Source organism: Tachysurus fulvidraco, chromosome 8, assembly GCF_022655615.1.
Source record: "Tachysurus fulvidraco isolate hzauxx_2018 chromosome 8, HZAU_PFXX_2.0, whole genome shotgun sequence".
Taxonomy (NCBI): Eukaryota; Metazoa; Chordata; class Actinopteri; order Siluriformes; family Bagridae; genus Tachysurus; species Tachysurus fulvidraco.
Genome location: NC_062525.1, coordinates 6805423 through 6825291, shown reverse-complemented (window position 1 = coordinate 6825291; position 19869 = coordinate 6805423). Strand labels below are relative to the sequence as shown.

The window sequence follows — 19869 nt, the reverse complement described above, 5'->3', positions numbered from 1 at the left end:
CTAAACTACATTATGATGATAAACAGCTACAAGTGGAATTTTATGATTACTATATTAGTTCCTAAGTAACCAGGATATCTCCATATATCTCCTTGTTACTGAGAGCACCAATGGATTTGCTTTAATCAGAAAGATGTATGAAGATATCTTTGGTGTGACAACAATTTAATTTTGACCTTTTTTTTAATGAATGACAAAAGACATGCAGAAACAGCAGGGGGGAAACGAAATGAAAGATCAAGAGAGGAAAAGGTTAGAAAGAAAACCAACAAATAAACAAATAGACAAATAAAGAACAAAGGGGTAGAAAAATAAATAATGTGAAAAAGCAGATGGGAAGAAAGAAAGAAAGAAAGTAGAAACTGAGAGAGCTGAGTTTGTTGGCATCAACAAGTAACAGCTAGAATCCACACTTATTTTTGTTGTTTTTTTTTGTATGAACAGGTTTCGTTTTATTTGGCACTAGCATGGTGTTTCCCTCGTTGAATTGTTTCCTTCTTTAGAATTTGTCCGTGAGTCTACACAATGCTCTAAAGTTCACACCCTGCTCTGCTTCTAGTGCATCAGTAGTCTAGTCACACCGTCACAGAGACACACTGTCTGGGTTTAGACTTTGCTGAATCTGTATCGTGGCTTCTCCCTTTATATTTGAATAATTCAGGTGATTGTTGATTTGACATTTGAATCCGACCCACCTTAGCAAAAAATGTGGGGAGGGGATGGTGGTTGTGTGGCAGGTACTTTTTGCTCTTTTCAAAAACACAGTACATGGAAAATGAGTGGAAGAAAAAGGAGGGGGAATAGTGAGGTCTGCTTTTATCATTGGCTAGTGCTAATGAAATAACAGAGAATGGAAAATAACAGTGAGAGAATAGGAGAGATGATATATATATAGAAAGAGAGAAAGAAAGATGGAAGAGTATCCTGGTGAGATGGCAGTAATAATCAAAAGAAATTTCCAAACAGTTTCTCTCCTCTCTCCTCATCTCTTCTCCCCAACCTCCTCTAAACCTGTCACCCTTCTCGATTTCTCTTTTCTTCCTTCATCTTTTCTCCCCCTCCCATATTCCTCCTCTTCCCTTCCCTTCTCCTCTCCTCTCCTCTCCTCTCCTCTCCTCTCCTCTCCTCTCTTCTCCTCTCCTCTCTTCTCCTCTCTTCTCCTTTCCTCTCCTCTCCTCTCCTCTCCTCTCCTCTTTTCCATTCGTCTTACCTCCCCCCTTCCCTCATCTCTCCATCCTCTCTTCTTCTACTGTTTTGGATTCAGTGTGCTGTGTTTGATTTGGGAATTGCTGCACATGCACAGGCCTTTCATTCATACAGGTAAGCATCGCAGAGAAAAAATGAAGAGAGAGGATGACATCAGATGGAAACCTACATACCGCATTTGTGTGTGTGTGTGTGTGTGTGTGTGTGTGTGTGTGTGTGTGTGTGTGTGTGTGTGTGTGTGTGTGTGTGTGTAACTCGAGCTTGATGAATGATGTGAATTAGAGGAAACCGAGACACCACAGTGAGTGTAATTTCAACAAGTCTAAGAGAATTGCGAGGACTGCGCCAAAACACCCACCCACACACACTTACATACACACAATCACACGCATAACACACACGACCTCACTTTTACTCTCTCTCACTCACATGCAGTAGAAAGTAACTCATGCACGCCTCCCCTTGATTTATCTAAATTAAAAGCTGTCACTAATTCAGCAAAGGTGAATCAGACATTTAAAAGGTGAAAAAGGCTTTTAAACTATTAAACTAATCTATATAGAATATTATTGTAAATTGTTCCCAATTCGCTGTAATGGCCAAGAAACTGAGCAATGGTTAAAGAATATGGCAACATGTACTGTATACTCTCATAAAGAATGCACCAAGGATATCCATTAATATGCTAATTGGAAACACTTCATGTCCTCCTAACAGGTACTTAAAACATTGTTGATGTGAGGTAATAATTTATTGAATGGTAGCCAATCAAAATTGTTTGTTTTCCTCACATGTTGTCCATCAGTACTAATCATACCTGACAGTGGGAGGTTCAAGACACTGAGCCTGTTTTCACAAAAGTCACAAAAGAAATTTCAACATAATGCTTCCCATATTGATAAAAGTAAACAAACAAACAAACAAACAAACAAATAAATAAAATTTAGTGCTTTAAATAAATATTATTCTTTTTTAAAGCTGCAGTGAAACCAAACATCCATCATCACAAGAGTACTGCTTGCTACTAAATGTAGTAACATGTTTAATCACACTAGTAAATACTTCATCTAATGTTTGCATGCTTGTTAATGACTGCTTAATGTCAGCTAGTGGTGATGACATAACATTGATGTTAGCTAGGTACATTATTTAGCTGGCTCTAATGCTAGCACATAGTTGTTTTTTAGCTGGCTAGCTTCACTATGACCATTGCTTAATGCTAGATAGAGGTGGAATGTAGAAATGTAAAGTATTTTAATAGTGATATGTCATTGCTCTTGACTCAAAAGGAGTACTTGGTGCCCAAGTGTTTTCTGTCACCTGGCAAAATCAGGACAGGTTTAAAGAATTTAATAAGTTTGTGTGTTTAGTTAGCATTATCTCCGGAGAGTATGGCCCTTAAGATTCTATCTATAAGTTGTCATCAGCTTATTGATTAACCAAATAAGAGCTAAATAAAAGTGAAAATAAAAGTTTTCAGTTTATTAAAGTGAAAAACAGCACGGAAAAAAATCTGAGACGGTTCATGTTTCATAATGACACCCGTCTCTCCACTCAGGTGAAACAATGATGACATTAAATAAAAAAATAAATAAATCTGCATATAATTAATTCAGCAATTACCTTCTTCAAAAGATTCACTTCATTTCAGACAATGGACGTGTGTGTATTCAGAGCATTCTCTCAGTTTAAAAGGTGAAGCGGAGTCATTTATGAAATGATAAATGGGTAATGAGATCTCACTACAGTCACTGTGAGCAATTACCCCCCTGAAATCAGCAAACATTTTCATTTATGAGTCACACTGGAACATTGCTGGAGCTGACACATGAGAGATCAATAATGAGTGAGAGAGAGGCTAGGAGGAGAGGATAGCTCCAAGCTGCAGAGAAATACATCTAACGGCTCTATTTACATGTCCAGCATTTAGCGGACAACGTAAATGCTGCTTTATGGTCTTTATCACACACGTGTTAGTCACATACTGTAGGCTTAAGTCTAAGAATACACTTAAGTTAAAAGCATGTGTGAGAGATCAACTACGAACAGTGTGTAGGATTGTTTTAGTTTCTTTATTTTATAGTCTTTGTATAAAGCTGGGAACTTACTCTTTGCTTGAAGGTAGACTGTGTCACTACTGTTCAGATAGCCAGGACTTTTATTTCACCACTTGTGTGCCAGAGAGATGAACCAAAGGCATCTCTTGTTTGTACCTTACAGGATGACAGGTCAAGTCAAGGCTTGCTAGCTTTTTCATTTTGTAGCCAAGAATTAGATCTGATGTGGGCAGCTACTGGAAACATGTGGAGGGAACAAGAAGTTAAGCAGCTGCATTCTGGATCAGTGACATGCTCCTGCCAAGAGTGAGCTGCGGTAGCCCAGTCTTTAGAGGACAAGTTACTGAACAAGCACCTGAGTGGCCTCTGTAGATAGAATTGGCCAGAAGGAGAAAAGCTTGGCTGTCCAGAAGGTTTTATGCACTGGCACGGGTTTTCCTATGTCATCTTATAATAGGTATGCATCTTGAGGTATCAACAGTATTTCAGTCTTGAGGGAATTCATCTTCTTGCGATGAGCCACCACACATGTTGGTACTGTGCCAGATATGCTGACATCCATGCATAAGCGTGAGTGACTGAGAGTGGGGAGGAAAGAATGAGTCAACATTATTCCAGTGGTATGAAACCATGTATGAGGATATTAGCTCAGGTAGAGTTTTTTTTTTAGTTTGTAATGATATTGTGAAAAGTTTGCTGTGTGCTGTACCCAGAGCCCAGAATAGACACCAGCTTCAAAAATGTGACTCTGATTGACAAGTATGGCTGCCATCTTATTGTAACAACATTGAAGCCACACAGTGAAGTTTAGTCCGTGTGACTTGAGACACACTCTTTCCTACAGTAAACCACATCAACAGGTCAGTGTGACTACAGAAAAACTGATGTATCTTCAGTATAAAACTAAAGAAGCGAACATTTCACACCAAACATTGTAGCTGATTGATTAGAGTTTAGGGAACATGCAGAATTGTGTACCTTTTGTTATTTTCTTTAACCGTTACAGAACCCTATGGATATATTATTAGTAGATTATTGTTAGATGGGAAGAGTTTGTGGTGACACAGCTTTATTTACACAAGACATGCTGAGCTGTCATTAAAGGTTTTTGGTTTTTCACTCTTCATATGCATCATTTTCAAACACATTTTAAAAGCAACTAATATGTCTCAAACTCGTCCACAAATACTAACCATCTTTCTAACCATGCTTTGGAAATAGTTCTCTTATAGATCTCTTCTTTTAACCTTCCGAATACTTTGTTGCTTTGATGAATATATATCAAGGCTTCATCCAAGTGTTGTTCATTACGGTGGTGGGTAAAGTTGTTTCTCATCTTTGTATTGATTTTTTTTTGTCCTTTGTGTTGTTGCCAAGCGATGGCTCTGGCATCAGGGTGTCTTATTCCAGCAGGGTTGGGGTCAGCATTTTTTTAGATTAATATAGAAGGTTTTTTTTTTTTAAATGGCACCTAATTTTATATTTACATTTTAATGGATAAGAATTTAATAAATAAAATAAAAACTAAACAATGATGTCAGTTCTCTTGTTATGTTTAAAATGATAATAAAAATCACATTACTGGTTTTTAGTTTCTTGTCTAAGAAGGATTATTTTTTTTTATAATGTTAAAAAATTTCTAAATTAACTTCTTACAGAAACATTTCTGTTCACCAAATAATACAGCAGATGTCCATTTGTTGCACTACATGATGCTCTTTTTCAATGATACATACCCTTGAGGGAATACCCCAAAACCCCACTTTAGCTCATTACGATCTAAAAGTATGTTTGTATTTTGTCTAGATTTCTTTTTTTTTTTTTCACCTCAGCCCTGCATCTCTGAGCCCCACAGCATGCCCTTCTTGCTGACAGAGGCCATTCTCTGTTTCTCTAAAAGAACTATTCTGAGCAGTGTGGAATTAAGTCTTCTTACATTTTTGCCTTTTCTTTGTTTTGCCTTTCTTCATTTCCACAGCAAGTAGATGTGGAAAAATGGGTATGTCTGCATTTTTATGCATGCAAAGCATCAGCCAGCTCCGACAACCCTGTTCACCTGCCAGTCATCTTTCAGGCAATATTCTGCATCAAAGATGAACTTCACATAGCCACACACACACACACACACACACACACACACACACACACACACACACACACACACACACACACACACACACACACACACACAAACACACACAGACACACAGACACACAGAGAGAGAAAGCAGCAGTACGTTCTCAGGGACCTAGGTTCACAGTGTCAAACTGAGGAGGTGTTGCCTGTGTACCATGGAAGAGATAGTATATCGTGCACAAAACCTACCAGGAATTTTTAATGGCTATATGGCCTTGCCTACATGCATCATGCAAAACAAAGGGTGTGAAGCAAATGGCTTCATCCTGTGAAATTGTATTGTTCTTGGTCATGGTTGGTAATAAAATTGCCATAGACTGTAGTAGTAGCTAGAATTCACACTTTTTCTTGTGACAATTGACTCAGAATATTGTCTGAAGATAAAATTTCATTTTTTGTGTTTATTCACAATTCATTCATCATACAAATTCATTCCTCTGCGTGATCCAGACCAAAATGTACAGTAAATGAGCAAAAAGCCTACTCATTATTATTCTGTCTATGAATGTGACTTTTTTGAGTAGGACATGTTCCTGGATCTGTGTGCATTGTCTTACTTTTTCTACATCGATTAAAGCAGCCAAATGCATAAATGGAAATGCAGCTTGATGGTACAGAGTCTTGTAGTGCTAACGTTAACTAGCTAGCTTACAGCAATGATTTACAACTTGCAAATTGCTCTAAACTGATCTGTAGTTTCCTGACTGCTATATATGGCTTCAGAGGCTACAAAGTCAGGCTAGTACAATATCTACTGAAATGACCGTGCTAGCTTTAGAACATATAGGAAACTTCACATTCATCAGAGAGACCGAGGTCTTGGCAGTTTTGCCAGTTTTGTTAAATGGAAGAAGTATACAAAAGGAACCAGCAGGGGGCTCTCTAACGGGATGTGTATGAGGCACATGATCATGATTAATGTGTTAAATGTAAAATGAAAAGGAATGCCTCCTACCATAAGAAATCACATTCACCTTTGTCTCATTTAGGCTTCAGTGGAAAGACCATGGAGTGTACGCACTTCTCAATTTTGGAAGTTCATTGTGATGTTTACAATTTTCGAAAACCTCTGTCATTATATAACGTGGATCAGAGAAGTGGGAAAAAGCATTAGAGCCATTTCTGCATTCTGATAAACGTCTACCCATTCTACTTTAGCCGATGCTTTTATGTTGCATTACATTGCTTAGTGCCCTTTAAATCACATCGCCTTCTGCCCTTGCTCTTTTGTGTCGGTTCATTACTGTGTCACTTCTTGACTCTTATCGACTCGCTTTGCAGATGGCTGCATGTCTGCTTTTCTACCCTGATCAGGGTCTGGTTGAGGGTCACAGACCACATAAGGCATGTTGTTGAGGTCAATTATTAGTGGAAGTTTCAGCCCAGATGTTTCAGGAAGTTATTAGCCTTTCATTAGACAGTTTCATGGTTTAATGGTAGTACTTCTTACTTTTAGTACTTATTCTATTACAAATTGCATATTTTCTCTATTAGTGCATTTGAAGAGAAAGAGTCCAACAAGGATGTAAAGGCAACAGTATAAATATGGAAAGTTGGGCATGTTATTGAGTCTGTGTATGGAAAAGACAGTGATTTTCATTGGACAGCCTTGGAAGCATGTGAGCGTGTTCTTTTAAATGTGCCCTTCCATAGGTTTTCTCTATACCACACTAGAAAGGCTTGAAACAAGGTAACCAAGGCATTTTTTCCACAAAAAATGTTAGAGTCCATGGTAAACTTCAGACATTACCACAAAAGTAATGAAATACGTGTTGCAGGGCATCTTTAACAGATTTGGTTTTCGCGCTGTATAACATGACTTTATAACTCTTTGACAATTGTAAGATATTTGTTTTATAAATGTTTAATTTTCAGTGCCAATGTTATTTATCTTGACTGTGGAATCCATTTTATAAAATCCATGTATAGGCTTCAAGACATGCCCAGCTATTCCACCCAAAGACATGCCTACTTAAATATCTCCGGCTACTGTATGCTTCTGTAATTTGTCACAATTTCCCAATTTCTCTCTATTTATATCCTTTTTTTAAAGACAATAACACCCATCTCTTTGTAAGATAGTAGAGAGGTAGAAGCAATGCACAGTTAAGCCTCACGAGAGCCTCTTTTTTTTGCCAAGTTTATTAAAACATGCTAATTAATATTTGTAAAGCCCTAGAGCACTGTTTTATGTAGTTCTTAAGATTGAAAGAGATGTTTAATAATAACGAAGTAATAAATGATTCAAATGTTCCTCTTAAACCAGATAATCAGTCAGCCAGATGTGTCTGTCTAAAAAAATCTTTAAATATATTTTTTTATTTTGGGCTAAAGAGCTAAAAACAGCTATGCATTTATGCTGTTTTAGCCATATTTTCTCTTCAGATTCGGTTATGATCTAGCACAATTTTGTTGCAATTTTCCTTATTAACAATATTTATACTTATTTTTTTCTCATGCCATGCAGAAATTTATGATGAAGGTAAGGATTGTGTGTGTCTGTCTGTGTCTGAGTGGGTCTGTGTCTGTTTGTGTGTTTTATGTGTTTATTTTTGTCATCTCTTTCTGTTAATAACCACTGCCTATCGAGGTTTTTATATCATATTTTATGTCACTCATATCATTCTCTGAGTTTCTGTGACATCAAAGCACTGTTGTATACATAAATCAGTCAATCAGGTAACAGTGGTGGAACGCATAAAATAATACAGGTCAAGAGATTCAGTTAATTTTCTCATCAAACATCAGAACTTTGGGAAAAATGTAGGTCCCTTTCAAGGGAACTCAACGCTGCATCAGGGCTGATGCCATGGGAGTGCTTCTGTGAGGACACCAATGTAATGGCTCAGGAAGGACATTGAGGAAGTGATTCTGGACCAGTTAGTCTACAGTATATTATGGTATCTACACCACATTACTCCAGTTTCTTTGTCTTCAGGAAGCGCTCTGTGTTGTCTGTCCGATTATCTGTCCTGTCTGTCCTGTCTGTCTAGTGCAGGGGGGAAAATATATATATATATATATATACACATTTCAAGCGCTAGGCAGGGAGCAGAATGTTGCCATCCAAGCATTTTAAAAGGTGCCTGAGTCCGTGCCCCTGCTACAGTATTTCACGGGGGACGACATGCACTCGCTTTGTGTTGTTTGTTTGGGAAAGGAGCATTGGGAGAGGATGAGATGGGTTTTTCCCTTGCTCTTGCCCTCTCCCCTGACTCCTTTTGCTCCTGTTTCAGATTCGTCTGAATTTTCAGCCATTATAGGGCTTGAAAGTCATGAGTATGGGGCAATGCCTGGGATTGAAGAGACGCTTGCTAGCTACCTCTCTTCTGTATTGCCCGCACGGAGGAAGAGTGCACTTCCATCCAAGCATTGTAGAGTTAATTCAGCCCTTGTGGGTAAGTTGTAGGCATGCCAGGCTAACCTGCTGAAAAAGCTCGACGTTGGCGAGGGGTTGGACCCTCAGGTGGTAGCTGAGCTCCGCCGATCCACAGATCTCACGCTCCGTGCCACAAAGCAGGTGGCCCGCTTCATAGGCCATTCAATGGCTGCACTGGTTGCCACGGAGAGGGACCTGTGGATCAACTTAACAGAGATTAAAGACATCGACAGGCACCAGGAGGTGAAATGCCATTCTGTGGCGTTCAGGGAGTTTATCTTTCTCCACAGCGAGCAACCTGGGCCATCTTACAGATGAACCCAACCCCCTCCTAGCTCACTCAGAGTAGGTAAATGGGCAAGTGTGGCGGCCCGTGCACTCTGAAGACTTACAAGTTCAAGATGCTCACACTCAAGGTTATTGTGTCCCAGATCAGGTCCGAGGACTGGTTTGTAACAACAGACCTCAAAGACGCTTATTTTCACATTTTGCCAGAGCACTGGAAGTTCCTCAGGTTTGCTTTTGGGGTCGAAGCGTACTAGTACTGTGTTCTACCTTTTGGCCTAGCCCTTTCACCACGCACATTTACAAAGTGCATGGATGCTTCCCTGGCACCACTGCATCTCCACGACAAACGTGTACTGAATTACCTGGAGGACCGGCTCATTCTGGCTCAGTCAAAAGCTATGGCGTCCAGTCATCGAGATGCTGTGCTTGCCCATATGAGGTCTCTAGGCCTCAGGTTGAAGCCAGAGAAGTGTGTGCTTTCTCCTTTTCAGAGAACCACCTTTCTTGGGGTTGTTTGGGATGCCACCATGATGAAGATCTCATGTGAAAAGACCCCAGTTCCTGTACTTGGGTCCCACTCTAGGGGCATGTCACCATCGCAGGACTCTTTCGATGGAAGCCTCGCTTCCGGGCTGGGGAGCGTCCTTGAATGGCCGCCCTTCCCAGGGTCTATGGGAGGGCCCTTATCTCTCATGGCACATAAATTGCCTGATGCAGTGTCGAGTTCCCTCGAAAAGGGAACTATGATAGTTTACATATGTAACCCAGTTCCCTGCATCACTGGCCACGCCCGGGTGTCCTCTTGCGCTTCCTTCAGACAAGTAGAAGCTGGAGTAATGTGATGAAGATGCCCTTATATGGACTTACTGTCACATAATCACTTAGTCACATGTCCTTCAAGCGCCATTAAATTGGTGTGTGCACACAGAGCTTCAGACACAACTTCCTCACTGAAGAATTCCCATAGTGTCAGCCCACATACATACTGTAACCTCGTGTAGTTTCCTTTGTAGTTGACCCTGACTTTGGCATAGTTGTTGGTGCCAGACAGGCTGGTTGGAATATTTTAGAAACTGCTGACCTCCTGGGAATTTCATATACAGCATCTCTAGTGTTTATACCGAACAGTGCAAAAAAAAAAAAACAACCACAAAAAACATTCAGTGTGTGGCAGATCTAACCAGAATGAGGTCAGTGGAGAATGGTTGTTGACCGAACTAGTTGACAGGAAAGCTACACTAAGTCAAATAACCACTCTACAACTACAGTGTGTGTGTGTGTGTGTGTGTGGGTGTGTGTGTGTGTGTGTGTGTGTGTGTGGGTGTGTGTGTGTGTGTGTGTGTGTGTGTGTGGGTGGGTGGGTGGTTGTGTGTGTGTGTGTGTGTGCTGGGGGGCACTTTATTAGGTATAACTGTCTAAATATCTGTCTAAATTTCAGTGCCATCGCTTTGGTATTAATGGTACATGACAGTGCTACACTGGTGACAGGATATTCAGTGTAGCAGGTGAGCTAGTCAATAACGGATAAAATGACAATTAAGTACTAAATTCCTTTAATGTGAACAGTTTAATAACTGCTCCTGTTATCACCCTCAACACAGACAATCAGTAAATCAACATTCAGTATTATCATAATCAATATCCAATAATCCCTTATTGTGTGTGTGTGTGTGTGTGTGTGTGTGTGTGTGTGTGTGTGTGTGTGTGAGTGAATGCATGGCGACAGTAGTTATAGTGTGTGTGTGGCTAATTAGATTTAATGGAAACAGCTGCAGATTGGTTTAAAAGGGTGTTTATCACGTGTCTCTGATGTGTTTGTTTGCTATAATCACACATACACTGGCGGTGCATTGGATAAACAGTAGGTCGGAAAACCCTGCTGTATTGTTTCCTTCAGAATTTCCTCCTGTTATGACTCTCACCTGCAGCGGTTTCTTCCAACTAGATTAGATGAAACCCTCTGATTACAGTATATAACATCATTTCCCTGGCAGGGAAGGTCTTAAATAAGCCTGCCAGCTGATTTTATATTGTGTTTATGTTCTTCTTTGTGTAATCATTTCCTTGTGTAACTCTTTGTGTGTGTATGTGTGTGTTGTGTGTGTTTGTAGACAGCACAGGGTGGAGGTCATCGCACTCTTCTCTATGGCCATGCTGTCTTACTCAGGCACTCCTACAGTGGAATGGTGAGTCATGCGAATGTGTGTGTGTGTGTGTGTGTGTGTGTGTGTGTGTGTGTGTGTGTGTGTGTGTGTGTGTGTGTGTGTGTGTGTGTGTGTGTGTGTGTGTGTGTGTGTATGTGTGTCACTTACAAACTATTGGAGGAAGTCTGCATTAGATTACGGGGTTACACAAATTATTTATAGTTTAGTGCTCAAGTATGGTCATTAATAAATAGGTAAATTAAATAAATAGGACAAATAGCTAGCGAATATCTAAATACAGTTTTGATTAATGACCGATTCAGACAGGAATAAAATCCCAGGTTTTTCAAATACGTCTATCCTCTGAAAACTAGGTTTTTGTCTGCATTGATGGTCATGAAACCTCAGATGATATACCTGCCACACTTTCTCTCTCTGTCACACACACACACACACACACACACACACACACACACACACACACACACACACACACACACACACACACACACACACACACACACACACACACACACACACACACACACACACCTGCACTGCAATCTTAGGCATTAGTTTGATGTTTGAGTTATAGGACCTTAACACAGGTGCTTTCCGCAAACACAATATAAACAAAGTAATTACTTGGCTTAAGAGGAAATGTTCAGTAAGTACTATCTACCCTAAAGGCAGCCAGAAGCAAAATGTTTGTGTCTTTGTTTTGCAGTGGAGGCAGGAGCTTACAGCACACACTCACATCACACTGTGTGTAGAGGTGTTCAGGATCTCAAAAAGACTTTCTTTTATGATTTTGGACACTGTTATCTATTCGATCTAAAAGGAGCACCAAGAGCCAAAGTGAAGCTGAATCACTAACTTTCTCAACAAAAGCATTACATGCAGACAAACTTCCAAAATGCAATTGTCAAATAAAAGATAATTCGAGTTGTATGAGTATGAGATGTTGAGTTTTTTTATTAAATATTTAAATGGTTTTACAGAGACAAATGTGTTTTGGAGCACGTGTGATTGTTTCGGCTGCCAAATCGGAAACCGTGCTGGGTTGTGTGGCTGTTTAAGGACAGTTTTTACACTTTGTACTGTTCTGCTATGAGTTTACACTTTTCTGTTTTTGCCCAGTACCTCTGCTGTCTGTCCACTTCCCGCTCATCAACTGATAAACTTGCCTTTGATGTAGGACTTCAAGAGGACACGACAGGTGCAGGTCTTCTAAAGCTACTAATACTAATCAGTTCCACACTTTCAGAGTAAAGCTAGATACAGTGTGTGTGTGTGTGTGTGTGTGTGTGTGTGTGTGTGTGTGTGTGTGGGTGTAGGTGAAGCATGCTGGTGGACTATACATCCTGCCTCTAAGCAAAGATCAGAAGGGGAAAAGGTGCGTGTAGGTGATGACCTCATTCTGGTCAGTGTGTCATCCGAGCGGTACCTGGTGAGTCTCTGGAAATGACTGTGTGTGTTCTTTAGTGTCTGCAGGTGTTTTAGTGTCTGCTGACTTTCCTCAACATACATAATCTTTCCTTTTTATCTCCTCTCTCTCTCTCTCTCTCTCTCTCTCTCTCTCTCTCTCTCTCTCTCTCTCTCTCTCTCTCTCTCTCTCTCTCTCTCTCTCTCTCTCTCTCTCTCTAGCACTTGTCGTATGGCAGTGGCAGTTTACATGTGGATGCTGCTTTCCAGCAAACACTGTGGAGCGTAGCACCAATCTGCTCGGGTAGCGAGGTCGCTCAGGGTGAGAGAGAAAATGATAAAGAGTTGGAACCAAATACCATATTACCAGATTTTATGACTTCACCTAAATTAAATCACTTCTTCTCTTCTCTTCTCTTCTCTTCTCTTCTCTTCTCTTCTCTTCTCTTCTCTTCTCTTCTCTTCTCTTCTCTGCAGGTTTCCTGATTGGTGGTGATGTCTTGAGGTTGTTGCATGGTCACATGGACGAGTGTCTAACTGTTCCATCAGGAGAGCATGGTGAGGAGCAGCGCAGGTCAGTGCACTGGGTTCCTTTGTGGAGCTTTGCCTGAGTGAGATTTCTGGGTCGCTGCAGAAAACCTCAATCAAGGGTGGAAGAGTAGCTAGTTCCTCAAGAAGAGGGGCTGGTGACCATCGACTGTTCTGAAATTTAACCTTGGCTCTATACACAGAAATCTTAAAAATGTAGTTAAAAACAATAACGTTTTTAATATGTTCAAAAATATATGTGGTATACTGTATATATAGTAGTATATAATGTTTTGGTCTACAACTCACTGGCCCTAAAGATCTGAAGGAACTTTACATTTCCTGTTGATGCTGTTTTTGTCAATCCAACCCTCTAGTATGATAGTATGTGAGTCAGCTTGTGTAAAGCAGCATTTTTAGGTGAACATGCTTTTTTTTTTTTTTTTCACCAAAGAGTGATGTGGGAAGCATCCCCATCGTCCCTATTGGTGTCTGGTTTGACTTGTTCGGAAAAGGGAGTGTGGGACTGATTCATGTTAAATGTTTTCTCCACCTCCTGTAATAGAGTCATTATTTTATGACATGGCTCACTTTATTATGCAATCCGTAGAATATATTGTTGGATGCACATCACATCCAGACTGCTTGTATAGATAATACAATAGTAAGGCACTGCTGTTACTAATATTCCTAATGTTTTCATATTATTTCTGAACAACGTATTCTATCGCTGCTAATATTTTTCTTCATCTAGGGCCTAGAACTGTACACCTGTGTTAGGTTAAATAAACACCATCAAGACACCATCATCAAAAGTCTTGATAGAGGAATGCTTGTATTATTTAACCCCTGCAACACATGCAGTTAAGCATAATTCTAAATGAATTCTATTTATATGCACCACATAATGTATAACACAGGCACCGCTCACACCTAGAATTAACACGCAAATAAGTAGACAGTCGAGAAAGCCACAACAGCCGGTCACAACAGTCGTCCTGCACATTTTCAAAAGTTTTAATCATGTGATCTTCCACTGTATTATTTTTTTCAGACAGAAATTTTCCTCTTGCACCTTTATGGACTGTTTTAAAAACTTTTAGCTAATTTATTAATGTACAAGAGATGAATTAAGGAAGTAACAAATTAAGCTAAGAAAAGCAAGGACTACTTTTTTCATGGAAAATATGTTAAAGCAACCACAACAATTTTAGATGAGACATTTTGGAGTTGGGCCACTGTTCCTGCACAGGATATTTGGCCATGTCACTGACCCACATTTCCTTTAGCACTGGATTTGGAACAAAAATGCAGGTACAGCATAGTAGAAAACTCTGACACAATTACTCAACAGAGAGAAAGCGTGCGAGTGGGCGAGAGAGTTTTGCAGGTGTGTATATGTGAGACAATTCAGTGTGCATGGGAGACATTCAAAACCACCTTCCAAAAGCTCCAGCTTGAGGTGGGCAGAATGGGTGCTACTGTACACTGATCGCAATTCCCTATGCAGATCTCCTCAATTCTCTCCTAATTAAAACCCCACACATTCTCAGTGGGCCACTCCTCTGTGTCTAAACACAATACTGACCCGGATAGCTCTCTTCACTTACCGCAGCAGCTACTTTTAGCCCATTGCAAAGCCACTTTAATTACACTAGAGGAAGATCAGCTGCGGATGGGGGGTTTTCAAAGTGGAGAATATATCAAGTGAAAGAATCTTTATAATTAAAGATTATGTTCATGAATCATCCTAACACTTTTGAGTCAGTAACGATAAAGCATTTTTATCATATCTGTTCATGCATCTCAAGCTCAGCTCATGTTATGAGAGTGGCTTTTCTGTGTCCTTAAGCACAGTTATTTTTCCTTTGTATCATTTAAGTATATATTTTTATAGTTAGAGTGGCAACTGTTTACATGGAGGTCTGCATGGTCTCCTCCTTTTTGCATTAGTTTCTTCTGGGTTATCTGGTTTGCTACTGCACTCCCTGAAAAGGAAAGAATGCAACATTCAAAATGTAGTCTCTTACTTAGTTGTGCACGTCATCACTTCACGTCATCACATCTGGAAGATTTATACAACATATGTTAGATGGCGCATCAGAGCCAAAACACCACCGTCCACCTGAGTTTCAATTTAAAACGCAATGTTTATTGCTTTCATATTAAACACACTGATGAGCTCTGTTTCTGTTTAAAAGCTTTCCACCACTGAAGTGATTTTTGTCACGAGCTGCGTCTCATATCAAAAACTCTCACCATACTGTCAAAATTATTTACTAATCTAGGAAATCCAGACGGCTGGTACACAAAATAGACCGTTCAGTGGGTTTGGCAACATGAGAGGTTTTAAAATTCAGTTTCAACTGTAACAGGAAAGCCAGTTAGTATTAGCACTCAGAATAGTACATGTGATCTCGAGGCTATGTTAGTTTGATTCGGAAGCATAAGGATAGTGAACCTAGTTGTAAAATAGCACCTGAACTCTTAAATGTAAAATGTGGCTTGTCTAAGTTGTCTAAGACTTGAATAATCCAAAGTCTTGCCACTGTATTTAAAGTTCTGGTCAGCCAGATTTATTTTTTAAATCTTGAGCTAAACTAAAATGAAATAATTCACAATAGAAAGCAGAATAGAAAGTACTTCATCAGAATTCTGATCTCAGTTGGACATCTACAGCAGTGAAAGCCATTTAATATAATTTATACAGTGGATGAAAGAACATCTTTTTTTCTAAAGGCAATTTTCTTACAGGTTTTCTTTTAAGTTTGCCATTAAATTGGGCCGTGGAGATTTACCTGTGTAGCTTTTATGCCCACAGGCCTTGAAATATTGTCATGCTGGAAATGCAGATGAAAGGAACATTTTTTATAGTCAGAGCCTCATACTGTCTTGCTTTCTCTTAGCTCATCTCTAGATGTGCACAGTTTTCACTCCGGGTTTATGTAACTCTGAGTGCATGTAGATAAATACTCTGTCCATGTGTGTGTCTTTGTCTAGTGAATGGTATAAGCAGGAGGAGAAGGTAAAAATAAAATTCACAAAGCATTCATAACCCCTTACTTAAGACATTTGCTTCATAGTCAGAGTCTCTTTCACCCAAAAAGATACACATAGATTTAGGACAAATTATTCTGTGCATTTAAGTCATATGGAAATTGGATGATAACATGAATTCTTACATATTCGCTCATGTTTTTCTTTTTCAGGACGGTGCACTATGAGGGTGGAGCCGTATCCACCCATGCTCGTTCTCTCTGGAGGCTGGAAACTCTCAGAGTGGCGTGAGTGCAACACCTTTTTTTTTTTTAAAGATTAGAATCTTTAAAATAGAATTTAAATAGAATGGATCCAAATAATATTTTTTTTTTTCTAATTGCTAAAGTGTCAGGTCAATATGTGACTTTGGTGCACATTTCTGTACAAAAGATGATTGCTCCTGGAATTTGGGTGTTGTTATCAATGTCTTTAAACTCAGGAAGAAAGCATGGGCATGTGTGTCATGACATTATGAGGTCAATAAGACATTATGAGGTTGAAAATAAGACTAAAGTTTCAAATCAGTCCTCCTAAAGTGATCAGAACAATGAGAATCAACGAGACAACACAACAAGGAGAATTTGTTTAAAAATGTATTTTGCATGCATTTACACTTTACACAGTACTTCACGTGTCCCTTCCGAGATTTTTTTTTACATCACTCAACATGATTAGCAACATTTCTTCCTTTGTCCAGGTTTAAATGTCATTATAGTCCTGCAGTAGCATTTATACCTGTCATCCTGTCCATGGTTTTCCCTAGAGCACAGCAAATCCTGAAACTATTTGAGGCATGAACAGTGTCCTTCCTCTGAATCTAATCTAATAGTGTTGCTCACAGTTCTGTCACTCTTGGCTCTCCAGGGAGCCACTGCTTCCCAGTGGACTTATTTGCACCCTGAAAAGTGTAAACAGTCATATTCACACACCCATGAAGGGTCCGATTAGACTCAGCGGAGCCATTTACTTACAAACAGCAGAGGCAGAAATTCCTTCAGTTTGGCACGAGGGAGCTTTTGGGCTCAGTTGCTTTTTCGAAGAGTTTGCACTCCTTACATCCTTTTATCCCTGCACTAGCAGTTTATCAAAATAACATGTTACGGTTGAAACCAAATTCTGGAGCGAGAGCTATGAATATAGGTGTGCCTACACTTTTTCTTTACGAAGCAGACCTTCAATATACCCAGATCTACTGTATAAGTAGTGCCTATACTTACGGTATACAGTATAATATGATTGTTTAGCTTCTCTGTAATTAGGCATACAGTGCAGCTATCAATCTGGCCCAGATAATATGGTGATGAAAGCATGTAATATGCTTGCGGAACAATAAACCTGGAAAATATTGCCTTGTTCATCAGCTGTAGTGGAGGAGCACGAGTGAAAGGAGCTGCTGTTTGGGAATGGCTGTTTAATGCTGCTTAATGAATGAAGGTGATGGCGTATGTTGACACTGTTGGTTGTTTTCTCTCCAGCTGGAGTGGCAGTCACATTCGATGGGGTCAGTCATTCCGCTTATGTCATGTGACCACTGGAAAGTACCTCAGCTTGCTGGATGATAAAGGTCTTCTGCTGATGGATAAGGAGAAGGCCGATGTCAAATCCACTGCCTTCTGTTTCCGCTCCTCAAAGGTGAGTCTCATCAAACTAGGAGGGTGTGATCGAGTCCAACTTCGTCATGATAAACCTGAATCATTGTCAGGGCAGTTAATGGCACTGTCTTAGAAAAAAGGAATTGTGTTTCCTCATAGTATCTTCTTACCAAGTTATTTTACTGGCATATCTGCTTAAGACTGACTTTAGGTCTTTTGAGGAAAAAACTAAACGCCAAGTGAAAAGCATGCCAAAGCCAAACACATGGTGGCTTATAATGAATGACCCACACGGAGACATAGCTGCAAATGAAGGAAATTCTCCAGTGAAAGGGAGAGAAAATTGTGAAAAACAGCTAGAGCTAATGGGATTGAGGGAGAGAAAAGATGGCGTGAGACGTTGAGGTTGAATGAAGGTTACTCGATGAAACGCAGCATGTGTGTGAGAGCAAGAGGTGTCAGGCTCAGAAAGTGTGAGAGTCCTCCTCAGTTTCACCTCTCACTGGGGTGTGTGTTAGGATTTATCTCTGCAAGGCTCAGCTTCATGCCATGGCTCTGAGCGAAACATTGAGATTGCTGTGAACCTGTGCAGCTCTCAGGTACTGTATGTAACATAGTCACTTTAGCTCAGTTTAGCTAACTGAAACTGTAATTGTGTTGTCCAGAAAAAGTATTTCTTCCAACAGTAGAAAAAAATTGCAGGGTGTAGCTAAGTATAGAGTGGTAAGGTCTGGGGTCAGTGATAAAACTGACTATAGCTATTGTAGTAACTAGCTATCTGCTCACTGGTAGAGCCCAAATAATGAGCACTAATCAGAATCGTATATATTTTTTTGTAATTCTCTTTGAATCCCCATTTTCTCTCTGCATTGCAACTACAGGAAAAGCTTGATTTCGGCCAGAGGAAAGAAGTGGATGGCATGGGTGTACCCGACATTAAATATGGTGACTCTGTTTGCTACATCCAGCATGTGGACACAGGTCTGTGGCTCACATACCAATCGGTGGACGCCAAGTGTGCACGTATGGGTGGAGTCCAGAGGAAGGTGAGCGGCTTCAAAGACGACTTGTAAATAAAGTATTACTTTGGTATTCAACTTGAGTCTCATTGTTATAACTCTACTGGAGGAATTAACGTTTGATGATTGAAGTGGATCATGCCGTTCCAGAATTCCCCATTGGTGTTCAGATGGGCTGGGGATATGAAAATCTGAATTATTTTAATCCTCATCAAAGCATTTAGTGATTCATTCTGGAAGATTCTGGTGGAGCCATTGTGGAAGAGGCGACACACATCAAAATACAAATGTTTCAGTACATGAAAAAGATCAGTCAGAAAACAAGTAAACAAGTGGACCTCAACCATGGCAGCAAAATAAATAAATGCCCACAAAGCAAAACAAAACTTACAGAGCCCACTAGCATAATGTCATCGGTCTTCAAAAACGATCAAATATATTCTACGAAGTAAACCTAAAACTTGTTTGTTTCTATTTATGTAAAATAAGTAATATGTAAAAATCAAGAATTCTGCTGAAGCAAATCTGGATTAAATGAATATGCACATTAGACCTATTCCTAAGTATGTATGACACCTTTAACATGATTGATTTTTTAAAGAAACACATGAAAGTATGTTAACCTTATATAAATAAAATAAAATATATCTGATATTTTTTAATCAGATTTTTAGCTCAGCCTATTTCTCAAACGATTGGTGCATAAATCTGCATTGAAAATCTTTACCTGTTTACCATGAACCCCCACAAACAGCATTTTTTATAAATCGCTACAATATGGATCGTTAAAATGATCAGCATAATTCTCTATTTATAATGACTTAATCTCTTGTATGGATATAAATGTGGCAGTTCATTCTTTTTATAATATTTGTTGTCTTTAAAATATTATTAATACCAAGTATAATACAGTAGCTGTATTTGTATTATAATGGTTTACTTGCTTTTCTTTTAATGAGCTCTCAAGTAGATTCCCCAGATGAGTGCTTACAGAAAATAGACTTCCTGCATCAAATAAACCTAGACAAAATATCATTAACTTCATAGCTTATATT

The 19869-nt window shown here is 39.5% G+C and overlaps 1 protein-coding gene across 7 annotated transcripts in view; it reads left to right on the top strand.

Moving 5' to 3' along the window:
- ryr2a (ryanodine receptor 2a (cardiac)) overlaps window positions 1-19869 on the top strand; it is a 160382-nt gene that overhangs the window by 55383 nt on the left and 85130 nt on the right. For 4 of the 7 annotated variants that reach the window (XM_047817483.1, XM_047817480.1, XM_047817482.1 and 1 more), the window contains exons 4-13: window positions 5242-5262; window positions 7868-7882; window positions 11179-11253; window positions 12352-12430; window positions 12549-12661; window positions 12859-12958; window positions 13114-13210; window positions 16374-16448; window positions 17679-17835; window positions 18677-18841. In XM_047817483.1, the coding sequence (XP_047673439.1) occupies window positions 5242-5262; window positions 7868-7882; window positions 11179-11253; window positions 12352-12430; window positions 12549-12661; window positions 12859-12958; window positions 13114-13210; window positions 16374-16448; window positions 17679-17835; window positions 18677-18841 (897 nt within the window). The remainder of the gene's footprint in view (window positions 1-5241; window positions 5263-7867; window positions 7883-11178; window positions 11254-12351; window positions 12431-12548; window positions 12662-12858; window positions 12959-13113; window positions 13211-16373; window positions 16449-17678; window positions 17836-18676; window positions 18842-19869) is intronic. The other 3 variants (XM_047817486.1, XM_047817485.1, XM_047817484.1) reach the window with 2 other exon arrangements.